This window comes from Haliotis rufescens, unplaced genomic scaffold (genome assembly GCF_023055435.1).
Source record: "Haliotis rufescens isolate VD_foot unplaced genomic scaffold, xgHalRufe1.0.p SCAF_1, whole genome shotgun sequence".
In the NCBI taxonomy this organism is placed as follows: Eukaryota; Metazoa; Mollusca; class Gastropoda; order Lepetellida; family Haliotidae; genus Haliotis; species Haliotis rufescens.
The window spans coordinates 18,824,725-18,841,383 of NW_025963779.1; the positions used below are offsets into that span (position 1 = coordinate 18,824,725).

Consider the following 16,659-nt stretch of genomic DNA (forward strand, 5'->3'; position numbering starts at 1 on the left):
TGTATGGAAACTGTAAATGCCAAAACATATATTTAAAAAAAATATAAAACTCTGATCCTAAAACAGTTTTGAAGAAAATACACCCTGCCATGTATTTGTTTTGTGGCGGACGAGGTATTTATTTTGCAGTATGAAGCATAATTATTATTTTTTAAGTATTTTCTGTAAATATTTATTCTTTCGATATAATCCCAGCCGGAATGTGATTGTTACGGTGCAAACTTTATGGGGATTGTGTCTTTGTAATTTGTATGGGAGCCACTATCGAATACCTTCGCCACTATTTTTATTTAAGGAACCAAGGGCCAAGGATAGAGCTGAGGGTAAACTACCCTCACCCTAACCCACTAACTGTAAGGATCCAAGAGGGACGCGTAAAGATGCTTTTGCCATACTAAATCATTTTTCTTGAGACATATCTAGTTTTTCAATACACTATTGTCGATAGTATTGGCCAGCAGATTCCTTACTATGCAACAAAGGTAGGGGATAGTGGGAATCACCGAGACACATCTTCTGATCTATATGGTAATGGAAATGGAAATGATATGATCATATCTGCTGGGGAGTAGGCGATCTGATCTGATGGGCTCTAATGGTTGGGGTGATGAGATGGTGGTGCACGAGGTCGGTGGTCAAATTCGTAACTTGCAGCCAACCACGCTTTAAAACCACCTGTGTTGGCCAGACTTGGACGATTTCTTCGAAGCATGCTTCTGAGTCGACCAATATCGGCTTCTCTCATGTCCCCACTCTTCAATGAGAACAACAACGATTTCATTGACAATGGTGGGTGGATTTTGCCTTTGACGCACACGTTAAGCAAATGGCACAACGAGTGGTGCAATGATAATAGTATTGACCTGTGACTTTGCCATGGAGTGCAGTTCGGCCAGTAATTGTGATACCACCCCATACCATTATGGACCCAACCCCTAAACGATCGTGCTGTACGACGTTAACGTCTCCTAACTCGATTCCTTCGGTCGAGTGTGAACCTCGATTCGTCAAAAAACATGCCATTAGCCCAACGTCGATTATCCCAGTGCTGGCGTTCCCTACACCACTGACGCCTCTGATTCAATTGACGCGCAGTAAGTCAATCCAACGATTGACATCATGAGCATCGATTCATACATTTGGAACACGATGACATGCATCAACCAAGTCAGCGAGCCTGACCAACCGATCCCGTTAGTCGCCTTTTACGGCAAGCATGCATGGGTTGCTGAAGACATATTCTATCCCGGATCTTCGCGGGTCTCAAGCTTTTCTACTCTACTCAGTTCTCATAGGGTTAAGATTATGAAGCACATGAACTGCCTTGTTTTCGTATTTTCCCCTAAAAACTACGTATATGGCTGCCCGTGTTGGCTCCTGCAGTCACAGGATTCCTGCTTCACAACACTTCATACTGTTGAGGATTTGGAAAATCTGGAGATGGGATCAATAAGGTTGGTTGGTTGGTTTGTTGTTTAACGCCGCACTCAGCAATATTCCAGCTATATGACGGCGGTCTGTAAATAATCGAGTCTGGACCAGACAATCCAGTGATTAATATCATGAGCATCGATCCACGCAATTTGGATCGATGACATGTATCAACCAAGTCAGCGAGCCTGACCACCCGATCCCGTTAGTCACGTTTTACGGCAAGCATGGGTTGCTGAAGACCTATTCAATAAGGATACTGAGTAAGTGAATGAATGGTGTTTTACGCCTGGAACAAACTATCTGGACATGATCACTGCAGGCAGTAGGAGCATGGAATCACACCACAGCATTTCAGGACATTATCCCTGTCTAACTGGTACAGTTGGTGTTTCTGAGCCCTCATTCTACCAATGAGCCTTCCTCATCTTCGTCCTTGAATAGCCACCCTTGCTGACTAGCAGTTACAAGCAGTATACGTATGAGTGAGTTTGGTTTTTATGCCACATTGAACTGAATTGCTATTATATCACGGTGTGTCAGCTTAATGTGGGAGGAAAACTCGAAGTGATGCAGGTCTCAGAGTTTACCACTTCGGTGAAACCGACGAGCACGGGTATGGTGCTGACAAACCTAGAAACATAATCGGGGTGAACCGGGATTTGAACCCACAATCATAGGTTTCTGGTGTGCTCAAGGGACGCAAATCTGTACAGGGAATTGCGGCACCTTAGACGACTGCCCCCAGTATTAGTATGAACATATAACAAACACACTGACATCCAACAAATAAAAAATGTTTATGTACAACCTGATAATACAAGTAAAATCTTCTGGACTGTACAGGTACGCATGCCTCATCTATTCAGCAGAGTCCATGTCATCCAGCAGCAGCAACAGTGAATGTCAGCAAAACATATACATGAAGTATCAGAGGTTCAGCAGCTCACCTTTATTAGGGGGTTGAAAATACTGGGTGAGAGTAACTGTTTGAATGGCATTCTAGAAGTTGGCAAACAAGTAAGAAAAACATACAAACTTATTGACAACTGGTTTATTGCATATAGCGACGTTTCAAGCTGATGTAGTGTTCTTTTTACTTATGCTTGCCGTAAAAGGCGACTATGCTTGTTGTAAAAGGCGACTAACGGGATCGGGTGGTCAAGCTCGCTGACTTGGTTGATGCATGTCATCGTATTCCAATTGCGTGGATTGATGTTCATGATGTCAAATCACTGGATTGTCTTGTCCAGACTCGATTATTTACAGACCGTCGTCATATAGCTGGAATATTGCTGAGTGCGCTGTTAAACAACAAACAAACAAACATTGCTTGAAAACCAATAGTTTGTATGGTTAAGATAAAGATGCACACAAGGAAGTGACAAATACTCTAAACAAAAAACAGTGACACTGGCAATGACATCTAATAAAGCTTTTAAGATTGCTTCTCGAATCTCTAACACAGTGTTCGAAATAAGCGCCCGCCCATAAGCCCACTCAGTGTTTCAGGTCTATAGTTTCACATGTGTATGGGTCCTAATGGCCTTCAGTAAATTTGGGTCAATTTGTTTGTCACAAAAAGCTGAAGTTTTTTTTAAATGAGGGCCTGAAGAGTTTAGTCAGGGTCTACAACTTTTAAAGTCTGTGGGTCCTGGTGGCAGCCTGGCTATTTCTTATTTCCACCACTGATCTAACATGCTGACTTTTCACAGCTACCATCTTGATCAACATGAAGAGTTGAGACTCATTGTGACCTACTTGCATAATGATTAACAACAGTGAGTCAACATCAAGGTAAACAATCCTTATACATCAGAGTAAGTGTCTCACCACAACACATGAAAGTTCACCATACCAGTGACCAGTCTCACCACTGTACACATGAAAGTTCACCATACCAGTGACCAGTCTCACCACTGTACACACAGCTGTGGTCGGTGAATGACATTCCCAAGGGGAAACATTGACAAGAAGGCACACAGGGCTAATTACTACATCATTTCATTGATAACATTACCAACATCACATTCCACCTAAAACAGGTTAAAATATACACATGACAAACAAATCAAGTTAGTTCGTGTTATTCTTAAGGCAAGCATGCATAACATGAACAGCAGATGTTAAAATGTGACATGCATGTCTCCGTTCACTGCTGTACTCATTGAAACCACCAACAATCCACCTGATCTTTAAGATCAATTACAAACTTCAACCTTATTAAAATCCTTGCCATATTTGAAGAGGTGCAATTCTTTTGCAAATGGTCTGTTCTAGCAATCAGCATATCCATGTAATGTCAGTCAACATATTGGCATACAAGTATATATATATTCAGATACTTGGAAATACAAATGTTTCTAAATTATTTCAACATATCCAAAAATGTCTGATGTAAAAAGGGCTGTAAATCAATCAAGTAGGTAAATTGTACTGTGTTTATAAATATATATATAAGTCAATGTCGTATAGTAGTAAAAACACTAGTCGTGGGGAATCTCAAAACATGGTGTTACAACCGTGACATCACATAATTCCTAATTTAATTACATAAAGGTTTTTCATTGAACAAGATCCTGAGACATATTATATGAAATATACCATTATACAGAGGATATTATATGAGTGTTCATGTCATATTATGTTTACGACACGAGTGTCCAAATTCTGGTTTATCCAGAGCGAGCGTGTGGGAAATACCGAAATTTAGGCACAAATATAATGTTCTATTTATAACCGATAAGATGTTTACACAAAGAGACGAATTTTAGTGTTTACCTATAAGGACAGCAAGTCACAACAGCAGCAGAACCACATTTGTCGAATGGCGTCAACAATCTCCAGCTATGACTTTGTTTCTAGTGTGACGTCATTCCGACCTCATGTCACAATAAGATTTGAATGACGTCAACAATGCCGTCCAGACTGCTGTCTCATTATGTGATATAACCCAAGGGCACACATGATTTTTATAAACCCCGATATGTTTGCCCTCGGAGGTAATAAAAGAAAATAAGGCCTAATAACAGAGAAACATAACATTGGGTCTTTGCTTGGCAGATAGAAGGTGTTAGACACAACAGATACGATTCCTGATCATTCTTCTGTTCAAGGCATAAGAAGTAGTCTCGAAAACATTTTCATGTCAAAGAAAGAAGCTGAAATTCATATATCTTGTCTCTGAGATACATTTGTATATCCACATAATATGGAGTGTTTTGAACGAATTAATTACACAGACATTAAAACATGGCATAATATACGATGTACATGCCATTACTAGGGGTTATACCTGTGAAGATCCAGGCTAGAGTAAGTCTTCAGCAACCCATGCTTGCCGTAAAAGGCGACTAACGGGATCAGGTGGTCAGGCTCGCTGACATGGTTGATACATGTCATCATATCCCAATTGTGTGGATCAATGCTCATGATGTCTGGCCCAGACTGGATTATTTACAGTCCACCATCCTATAGCTGAATATTGCTGAGTGCGGCGTTAAACAACAAACAAACGAACAATTTGATATTAGAGCCTCACTTGGGGTTAGACTGGACAAGACAGTGAGTGCTCTCCCCTTCTTACGAACTTTAATACTCTTCGGTACTGACTAAACATGCTACAACTAGTTGTACAACCAACACTTTCCAGACAAACGTTTAGATCCAGCTGAGGCAGCAGTCTGGTAGAGCATCGAAGTAGACATGATGGATTTCATCTATCACCAGGTTGCCTCAAATAAATAATCAGTTTTTACAAAAACATTAATTGTCAGACATCTAAGATTTACATCATGGGGCCAGTGGATGTATAACATCATACCTACAAGCAAATGAACATAAGCTCTCTGAACAATAATCAACAAACCACCATACAGGCAAGAAACATACATGTTATCATGTAAGTTAAAAAATTTCCTAACAAACTGCACACATCACCTTAAAATGAATGGCTAGTGTACAACTATTCCATTAGTGCTGGTAAAACTGTTATAAAAACAGATATGTTAATTACACATCCACTTTTGTTTGATAAATAAGCCACGTTCATCCTACACTGGACATAACACACTGAATCCATTGATGGCATTGAGGCAAGCAAGCGACATATTTTCACCCTTCTTTGACACATAATTTATATTGAACATACAAAAATCTTTTTCAGTGCAATTAAAACCTGTTTTTTAGGGCCAGCAGACCTGTAAACTAAGTAACAAAAATAACATAAGTTCTCAATACCCATTACAAATATTCAATAACTTACGTACCACATCTCTTAAACCACTTTGGCTGTCTAATAAGATAACCACCCCCTAGCCCCATAGCTCAGTGTTTTCTCATGAAAGCCTTTAAGGAATATTGCATTAATCTCATTAAAATCAGATTTTAGTTCTCGGTATAGCTAAACAAAGATCTGAGGACATCCTATTAGGGGTCACGTCAGAACTACTTTTCATCCGACCAATGAGAGCGTCGCTTACCAGATCATGAAAGTGACAGTCGGAATGTGATTTCTAATCATGCAATCTCGAAAACTTTAACACGGGGTATTCCGAACGATAGTTACAGGTTTAACGACTGAATCCATACAATCTAGACCATATATTTGCCATTCCAGAATGTTCTTTTGTTCAGGTTTCAAATTTTTAATCAAGAATTTGTCAAAATATGTTTCGAAACGAAGTCGCCAAATTGAAATTAGTGCCATAATGCACGATAAATCTGCTTTCTGATTGGCTAATGTCGACTTCATTGGTCGGTCAAAATTCGCGCAAGGTTGTTCTGACGTGACCCGTAATGGGATGTCCTCAGATCTCTGTTTAGCGACAACGAGAACTAAGATCTTATTTTAATGAGATTGAATATTGCATACACTGAAACTGTGCCCATAAAACAGTGTTCTACTTCATAGACAAATCAGAGAAAACGTAGGCCGGGGGCTAAAGGATTCATTTTCTGCAGCCATAAGACCCAGCACCGGAACATCTACAAAGAAACCTAGCTCACAGATGCTGAAAGTGATACACAGGGCTCGATTCAAAAACTTGATTTAACTGCACCAGGTGCATGTTGACATGAAAACCCAGTTGCACCAAACAAAACCAGGCTGCACCCTGGTCCCATAAATTTATTGAAGATGAAACATAGGCTGGTCTGCTGCCAGTGTCACATAAATTGAAGACGTATTGCTGTAAAACGTAATAGGGACATGAGCACATAATCTTGAAGTACCCACAGTTTGATGATGTCACACCCACCAAAGCATGAAAACATACGCAGAACACAGATTATCGATGTAGCATGGTAAATATACCTTAGAGGCACTGAATGTGTTCCAAGATCGTTGTTATGTGGAAAAGTAAGAGTTAGATACATGCAAATATTTTACATGCATTTGGTGCATGTTGACAAAAATATTAGGTTGCGTTTTTCAATGATAGTGAGTGAGTATGGTTTTACTCCGCTTTTAGCAATATTCCAGAAATATCACTGCGGGGGACACCAGTAATGGGCTTCACACATTGTACCCATGTCGGGAATCGAACCCGGGTCCTCGGCGTGATGAGCGAACGCTTTAACCACTAGGCTACCCGACCGCCCCTTTTCAATGATAGGTTACACTGGTGCATGTTTTACACAGCTAAATCGAGCCCTGATACCGGGATGTATAACATCATTCACACAAATCCTCCACAAATTTCAACATCATGTCTCCCCTGACAAAACAAAAAGCATGTTTCCCTTCTATAAAATGATTTTCTTTCCTGAAAAGGAATCAAACATATATATCAAGTGTGTCACAACTTAGCCATCTATCCTGCAGTTTCACCATGTCCAGGTTATTAAGCCAGGGATATCTTTACTTCAAAGGGAGAGTTATCAGCATTCATTTCCTGTCTGAAGAGCTGTGTGTGTTGCCAGGCGTTGTCCCCGTTACCCCCACTCAGGTCCGCGGTGATCGTCAACGTCAGACATCCCTTTACATCAACTTCTCTCAAGGTCACCAGTTCAGGACCTGCAACATCCATTACAAAGCCCTTACAGTTATAGGTGTAGTTGGGGCTTCATGTATTTATGATGAAATGTAGCAAAGAGCAAACTTTTTCCTATTTTTGGAATTCTAGTTGGTATTATAAAACAAACAAATGCCCAAACATGACACTTGTTAAAAAGATGTAGGATATGCTTCCATACAAAAGGCCAATCCCTGAACCATCCTCGATTGTCCAGTGTTTTTAATCTCCATTCTATTATGATAAACACCCTGGACATGCTGAACCAATTCACCACCATACTTTGGATTCAAACATATCGGGCTCGCAAGGAAGGTTGGTTGGTTGGTTTGTTGTTTAACGCCGCACTCAGCAATATTCCAGCTATATGATGGCGGTCTGTAAATAATCGAGTCTGGACAAGACAATCCAGTGATTAATATCATGAGCATCGATCCACGCAATTGGGATCGATGACACACATCAACCAAGTCAGCGAGCCTGACCACCCGATCCCGTTAGTCGCCTTTTACGACAAGCATAGTCACCTTTTACGGCAAGCATGGGTTGCTGAAGACCTATTCTACCCCGGATCTTCACGGGTCCTGTGTTGGTGAACATGGTGATTAGGTTCAGCGTACATGTCCTAATCATGGTACCAGAATAGAGAAATGATAATCAAGGATGTCCCAGACCATGTGTCAGCTAAATATAGATGTGCTGTGTTTCCATATTGTAGGAACAGATCCTCTCAAGAGCCTGTCTTCTCCACAAAGGGAAACACAAAGGTGACTGTGTAGCAGCTAATACAGCATGTGTATCACACCAACCAAACCAGCATCTTCCTGGGGCAAGGGAGTTAACTGATCGTAAAAGTCCAGTTTCCACCCAGGCTGGAATTCCAGATTTACATTTTGGCTGGACTAATGAGCCAATCAAAATCGCGTAAAGAACTATATATCCAGTTCGTAAACAACATGGATTTAAACGTGCAGATTTCAGTGGACTACAGGATTTGCAAGGCATGTGTACTGTTAACTGGGCGTCGACAGATATTTTGCAAATCATTTCATATTTTTAATCAAGGTGCTCAAATGCTTTGATGCACTTCGCTGGGTAAGACCTGTTTTATTACAAAATAAATCTTTAATCTCGTTCATATCGTCTTGACTGGGTGCTGCCATTTTGTTTGAAACAAATGCAAGTGATATGAGAGATTGAATCTGATTGATCAATAGGAAAGACATAGAAGGAACATAACTTGTATTAGCCACTGGTGGTGCTACGATCCAGCCTGGCAATTCCAGCCTAGTTCGGCAAGGGTGGAAACTGGACTTTTACCGTCTGTTAACTCCCTTGCCTCGGGAAGATGGCAGACCAGTAGCATCCCAACATGGGAAACTTGAATCATGTCAACAGTAAATGAGCAAGAGACCAATTCCTATTATCAATTCATAGAAGTTACCACTTGCAGATACGGACCTGATTTCAACAATCAATGTTCAATGTCCAGTATTCACCTACTGCCTGAACAAAGTGTCTTGCATCAGCACCAGATTATGGTGTACACAGCTGTCATACGCACACAATGACGACACAACAACATTAACAGTTGCACGTACAGCCAGCATGGAAGTAGACATAACTGGATACAACTGATTACAAACACCCTATTTCCAATAAGCAACATGACAACATATCTTAATCTGAGAACAACTGTATGTCCAATTGTTTTTAAGATGTTGGCACGAAAGTTTTCTAAGGCTAAATAAAATAATAGTCTGGGTTCTCAGGCACCGCCCGCATCATCACAAAGTCTGCCACACGTTTCGTTGTTAATTCCATTTTCAAAAAAAAAATCCTAATAGTCTAAAACAATGCGATCCAATATAGTACAAAGTTACATCCCGTTACATGCGAACAGCTTTACTGAGCATCTTCGGTTATGTTCTTGGTGGCAATAGGAGTTTGTATGCTTGTTTATGTACATGATGTAGGGAGGCCCTTTCCCAGGTTGATGGTACACATCTGTTTATTTGGTTACAAACTAGTTTGAACAAGCAAACAACACGTGAACAAAAAAAACGCCGCCAGCCTGCACTATATTTCCAAAAGATATTATCTGAGAACAAATTCTTTGGTTTTTATAAAGCTTCAGTGGCAGCCATTTTGAATGTTTAAAATGAGAAGTTTACATTGTTGTATCTATGGACATGTAGAATAGATGTGAAACTGATATTAATAGGTTCAGTAGGTGTGGTTGGTTGGTTGGTTTGTTGTTAAACGCAGCCCTCAGCAATATTCCAGCTATATGAGGACGGTCTGTAAATAATCGAGTCTGGACCAGACAATCCAGTGATTAATATCATGAGCATCGATCCACGCAATTGGGATCGATGACATGCATCAACCAAGTCAGCGAGCCTGACCACCCGATCCCGTTAGTCGCCTTTCACGACAAGCATAGTCGCCTTTTACGGCAAGCATGGGTTGCTGAAGACCTATTCCACCCCGGATCTACACGGGTCCAGTAGGTGTAGAGAAGAAAAGATTATACCTCTCATTTTGATACATTTGTCATCACCACAGATCGTCCACATCACTTGACCATTCTCAAACACAGAACTGTCCGCCCTCAGTAGGCACCGGTTGACTCGCAGACCACTGTCTGGAATAATATGAAAACAATTTACAATCATTTTGCCTATTGTCATATCCATGTCCAAACTATGGGTACATTATATTTTTTCTGTGTACAACAAAATATCATGTTTCACTTTGAACATGATCAACTGGTAGTAATCGTTGAATGTAAGTAAATGTGTTTGACCAAGTAGTTACTTTGGTTACAGACACTTAACATAATCTAATAACCATAGGAACTATTTGTTGATATACAGACACAATACAAATCATGTTATCATGGCTCCTGGTACTGTCTGACAGCTCTACAACAGCCATAACACACATATCACACGAATAGTCTAAACATGACAGTAAAAATCCCTCTACAATAACATAACACATTTAAAGATGGACCTCCATTAATCACATTAACATGTTTAACATTTACTGTGCCATGTTCAAAGTGAAGCAGGAAAGCCATGAGCCCATGCCATGATGGAGACACTATGATTAAATTTAACTGTATGAGTGAGTGAGTGAGTGAGTGAGTGAGTGAGTGAGTGAGTGAGTGAGATTATTTAATGTCACATCGGCAATATTCCAGCAATATTGTGACAGGAATTAATATTTTAATAATACATACATTTAGACGAAATAAAAACCTAACAGTATGATACAAATCAGGATTTAGAGTGTCCCTCGTAAAATGTGCTACAGTGAAGGACCTTGACCTTTAAAGTCAAACTTCCATGATACTGATGCCCGAGCAGCTCCTTCTGTCCGCGCTAGGTAGACCATCTTCCAGTCTCTCTCCTCCTTCCTGAACACAGATGACGCCTTGTGTACGCAACTCTGCCAGCCTACCGTCTCCGAGTTACCCGACGACAAGCGTACATACTTGTCCTCAGCACAGCTATACTGAACATGACACACCTCCCGTTCTTTCTCTTCCTGTGTCAGAGTGAAAATGAATGAACCACTTGAACTGGTACCTTCAGCACTCCCTATTTCCCCACGAGCCTGCCGCCATGCTAGTGACCCCGTAGTACGCCCTGACAAGCCTCTACCGTCTGCTGTTTTAGGAGTGATGAATTCCACCAGCTCTACAATCAGGCGATTTAAGAGTTCATTTTTTCTGGACGTAGACAAAGCATTGACTTTCTTGTTCCACTGTCGTGTAAGGACACTACACAGCCAGTTTTCACGACATTCTTTCCTTCTCATCAGCACTTCAGAATGTTTAGATGAATACCGCCAGGTAACGTCCAGCACTTCGTCTTTGGAGAAAGCGATGACATACGTCAGCTTCTTCCCCCAGCCAGCTTCATAAAGCAAGGGTTTATCACAGACATTTTCACAAGGGTCACAGTGCAGCCATCGCCGCTGTGAATCCGAGTACACTTCAGTCCACACATGGTCAGTCCAGTCCAAGACGTACCTAGCCTCGAGGCCTACTGCTCGACAACACAGAGTGAAGCAGTTGGCCCATTCCCCACACCGACCTCTTCGCGTCTCCAGGAGTTTCTGTGGGTGGTTGTAACGCGGGAAGCGTGTGAACTGCTGGCAAGAATTGCACCGATAGTTCTCTACTCGAGATGCCCCCCAAATCCTTTCCTGAGGTAAGGAATCAACTCCACCCACGAGTCGGGTCTCGGCCCCGCATGCATTGCATGGAGGAGCATCCACCCACTGGAAAAAGGATTTTTTAAACCATCGAAGCAGTTCCAACAGAAGAGTGTCTTGTCTGTCTAGAGCAGTCTCGCCACGGCCAGCTGGGCACTCCTGGATCAGGTTCCGCCAGTTGGCGTCTGCTGCCTTTTGGAGCTGCTCCAGTGGAATTACCTCCCTTGCCTTCTGCTGCAGGGAACGATCCTCATACATCAACACATGGGACAGTGAGCTCTGAATCTTGCTGAAGAAGACTGACTCCATTTCCTATAATGTAAAATGTTTAAATTCATAAGACTACCAATAACTTCTAGTGCATCCATTACACACACAGATCATAATGTATAATATATATGATAATATGTAGCAAATATGATAATATGTAGGAAAGCAGACAGTACTTTTAACATAGATAGTCCTAACTGCCAGCATGCTATTCTTTGCTTGTTATAACCTTGTTCTACTGCATACAGACATAGTGAGGTGAGGTGAAATTGGGTTTAACGTCGCGTCCAAGATTATTGCACTTATATAGTGACGTGCATGTACGTGTGTGTGTTTGTGTGGCTGCTTGTACTAGTCCGGACTGATGCCGATTTATAGTGCTAGCTCACTGAGATACCATGCTGCAGTTTAACATGAATACCCTACTCAGACACAGTATACTGACTCCGAGCCGATCAGTTCTTGTTTTAACCCCTTAATGCCGATCGCCAGACAGGGTAACAACAAGTACAATCTTTTAACGTCTTTTGTTATGACGTGGCCGGGGATCAAACCCCGGACCTTCCGCTCTCCGGGTGGACGCTCTACCACTAGACCACGGAGGCACAATGAAGTGACATGTAATGGGTCATGGAGAAATGGATATTTTAACAACTGCAGTGCTTGTGTTCTCTTCCAAAGCCTTAGAAGACATTTGAGGATAATTGTCTCAAAGAATTATTATTAAATAACCATTCAGCATTTGAAATGATTATTAATAATGGCAGGGTTTCAGAATGATACAGTTTCTAGTACAATGCCTCCACAATGTCCTAAAGATATTTCTTCAGGTACGGAAATGATCCAGAAGATTGTCCTATCAAAATTTTATAAAATCCTAATAACGTTGTAATGCCATTTGCCTGCAGCAAAATCAATGAAAAGGGCTTCTAGGGTCCTTGATGTTGTCTGCTATCTTACTTTAGTTTGGGTAACATGTAGAAGTTGTTAACTGTTAAAATTAGGGTTATTACAAGATCCCTTGACACTGTCACTAAATTGACTTAATCTGATCAGAGGTTTAACGTCGCGTCAAAGATTATTTTACTTATATAGTGACGTGCATGCACAAGTGTGTTTGTGTGGCTGCTTGTACTAGTCCGGACTGATGCCGATTTATAGTGCTAGCTCACTGAGATGCCATGCCGCAGTTTAACCTGAATACCCTACTCAGTCACAGAATACTGACTCTGAGCCAACCAGTCCTTGTTTTAGCCCCTTAATGCCGATCGCCAGACATGGTAACAAGTACCATCTTTTAACGTCTTTTGTTATGACGCGGCCGGGGATCGAACCCCGGACCTTCCGCTCTCCGGGTGGACGCTCTACCACTAGACCACGGAGGCACAATGAAGTGACATGTAATGGGTCATGGAGAAATGGATATTTTAACAACTGCAGTGCTTGTGTTCTCTTCCAAAGCCTTAGAAGACATTTGAGGATAATTGTCTCAAAGAATTATTATTACATAACCATTCAGCATTTGAAATGATTATTAATAATGGCAGGGTTTCAGAATGATACAGTTTCTAGTACAATGCCTCCACAATGTCCTAAAGATATTTCTTCAGGTACGGAAATGATCCAGAAGATTGTCCTATCAAAATTTTATAAAATCCTAATAACGTTGTAATGCCATTTGCCTGCAGCAAAATCAATGAAAAGGGCTTCTAGGGTCCTTGATGTTGTCTGCTATCTTACTTTAGTTTGGGTAACATGTAGAAGTTGTTAACTGTTAAAATTAGGGTTATTACAAGATCCCTTGACACTGTCACTAAATTGACTTAATCTGATCAGAGGTTTAACGTCGCGTCCAAGATTATTGCACTTATATAGTGACGTGCATGCACAAGTGTGTTTGTGTGGCTGCTTGTACTAGTCCGGACTGATGCCGATTTATAGTGCTAGCTCACTGAGATGCCATGCCGCAGTTTAACATGAATACCCTACTCAGACACAGAATACTGACTCGTAGCCAACCAGTCCTTGTTTTAGCCCCTTAATGCCAATCGCCAGACAGGGTAACAACAAGTAACATCTTTTAACTTCTTTTGGTATGACGCGGCGGGGCATTGAACCCCTGACCTTCCGCTCTCTGGGCGGATGCTCTACCACTAGACCAGACCACGGAGGCCGTCTTAATCTGATCAAAAACTGCAGGACATGCTTAAACATGCTACCCTTTCTGAGGAAGACACACATACATGAATATCCTGTGATGACACGGTCTGTTGAGCAGATGCTGTCGCAGCGCTGCGGGGCGCTTGAGCGGATGGAGAGGGTGTAGATGTTGCTGTTGATGCACTGCTGGGAGCTTGTGTCGAGATAGAGGGTGTAGACATAGCAATGGATGCAGTTTGAGCTGGAGACTGTGAAACCGAAGTGATAAGTTGGGGGTTGACAGAGGCAACATTGTCAAGTACAGGCGCACCCAGCTTGTTGCGCTGACACTGCAGTTCGGAATAGATGAGACGGAGTGTGTTGAGTCCTGAGCCAATCGGCATCGTCAAGTACTCTCCATCCTGCAAAAAACAACAATTGACATGTAGACTAACTAGATATGACATTCAACCTGAAATTGTAGGCCATCATTATAAATCTTTGTTTTTTGTTCAATCTTACCCAGGTATTAGGTTGATTATCATGGTTAAAAATAGTTGAGTGTGTTGGCTGGGACTCTTTTCATCAAAACCATTATCCTGATTAGTTTGTCACTTGGTCAGATGAACATGAGTGAGTGAGTTGGGTTTAACGTCGCTTTTAACAGTATTCAAGTTATATCACGATGTGTCAGCTAAATGTGAGAGGAAAGCCCGAAGTGATGCAGGTCTCAGACGTTTACCACTTCGGTGACACCCACTAGCATGGGTATGGTGCTGACAAACCTAGAAACATAATCGGGGCGAACCAGTATTTGAACCCACAATCATAGGTTTCTGGCATGCCCAAGGGACGCAACTCTACACAGGGAATCGCGGCGCCTTAGACGACGCGGCCACCAGTGCCCCCCACATGAACATGAAGTTGGGGCCCTATCCACACACTCATTGTAGTACAATAACTGTTGTAAGTCTCTGTTAAAGTATGGCAGTTACGAAAGTCGTAGTGCTACAATTGTTCACTTGGATGCTTCCCTGATCATACTGATGACTGTATAGTCAGATGAAGTGAAATGGGATATAACGTTGCGTTCAAGATTATTTCACTTATACACTTGTTAAATGTTAAAAGTTCATAAATATCGCGAGAGCTAGACTCCATTCAAGATGGCGGCGCCCAGTGTGTGATCGCATTCGATTTCACCAGCGTAGCATATAACTGGTAAGTAATGTTCTATGTGATTATATACGTGACTTAAGGTAGGTAGGTTACTGGGGGGATGACAGTTAGTGATAGTCTGGTTGTGAGTGCTGCTGTGTGCGCATGTACATGTATTGTTGTCAAATATATACCCGAATAAACCACCTTGACTCAAGACATCATCGCTGTGTCATCCAGGCTTCCGATCTAACACAGTGATGTGCATGCACTGTATGTGTGCGGGGAGATACCATGCCGCAGTTTAACATGGATACCCCACTCAGACACAGTATACTGACTCTGAGCCTACAAGTACTTGTTATAGCCCCTTAATGCAGAGCTCCAGGCAAGGTAACAACATGTACGATATCTTAACTTCGTTAGGTAGCATGCACCCATATAGATCAAACTAATGATGGTACTGAGCAGGCGGTCATTTATATTTTGAGAGAGAGAGAAACAAACACTCACTCAGATTGGACTATTTTAAAGCACTGTTTTACAAGGTGAGGTGAAATTGGGTTTAACGTCGCATCCAAGATTATTGCACTTATAAAGCGACGTGCATGCACGTGTGTGTGTGTGGCTGCTTGTACTAGTTCGGACTGATGCCGATTTATGGTGCTAGCTCACTGAGATACCATGCCGCAGTTTAACATGAATACCCCACTCAGACACAGTATACTGACTCCAAGCCGACCAGTCCTTGTTTTAGCCCCTTAATGTCGAGCGCCAGACAGGGTAACAACAAGTACCATCTTTTAACGTCTTTTGGTATGACGCGAAGGGATCGAACCCCGGACCTTCCGCTCTCTGGGCGGACACTCTACCACAAGACCACGGAGGCAGCACACTGTTTTACAAAGTGAGAGGGTTATTTTTGGCTAACTGTATGCAGTAATGAAAGAGTCATATAGTAAACGATTTACCATCATATCTGATTCATGTACATTCAATCAAGGATGTAAGAAACTTGAACTGATCAAAAACAAACAGTGATGAAATCTCGCATGATTTGTACCAGTTACCACATTCCAAATATCAGTCAAACATTGTAGTTCACTAAATACGGAACAAACCATTTCCCTGTATTTCTTAAGCCAGTTATGGTAAGTGAATGACTTCCAATGATCAGATAATGTGATCGCACCTCTAAGAATCCCATTTCAAACAGAACTTCCAAAGCGCCACTAATTGGGAGTATCTTCGACTGTACGATGGGGTTTCCCAACCGGATCTTTCTATATTTGTCCTCATTCGGTTTCTTTAGGATATTGCTGGCAAATTTAATCAATAACTCGGACGTTTCGATAAAAATTTCCTTAGAATTGTCCGTCAAAAGTTGGGACACGGAATCCCACGTAGAGGCCATAGCTGT

At 41.6% G+C, this 16,659-nt stretch overlaps 1 protein-coding gene across 1 annotated transcript; it reads right to left on the reverse strand.

Annotated features, from left to right (window-relative positions):
- Positions 1-6,992: 6,992 nt before the first annotated feature.
- Positions 6,993-16,659, reverse strand: LOC124113364 (peptide-N(4)-(N-acetyl-beta-glucosaminyl)asparagine amidase-like). The gene is made up of 5 exons (XM_046473662.2): positions 16,432-16,659; positions 14,186-14,503; positions 10,781-11,984; positions 9,982-10,092; positions 6,993-7,447 (listed from the first exon to the last, which is right to left on the reverse strand). Exons 1-5 carry the CDS (start codon positions 16,651-16,653, stop codon positions 7,275-7,277), a joined length of 2,028 nt encoding a protein of 675 aa, XP_046329618.2. The 5' UTR covers positions 16,654-16,659; the 3' UTR covers positions 6,993-7,274.

What these genes read in the sequence shown, in the direction of transcription:
- LOC124113364 (XM_046473662.2), bottom strand. Translation starts at nt 16,653, where the DNA reads ATGGCCTCTACGTGGGATTCCGTGTCCCAACTTTTGACGGACAATTCT. An exon ending in TGTCATCACAGGATATTCAT is followed by an intron (nt 11,985 to 14,185) that starts GTATGTGTGTCT and finishes TTTACATTATAG; the next exon opens with GAAATGGAGTCAGTCTTCTT. An exon ending in ATGGAAGTTTGACTTTAAAG is followed by an intron (nt 10,093 to 10,780) that starts GTCAAGGTCCTT and finishes ATATTATTCCAG; the next exon opens with ACAGTGGTCTGCGAGTCAAC.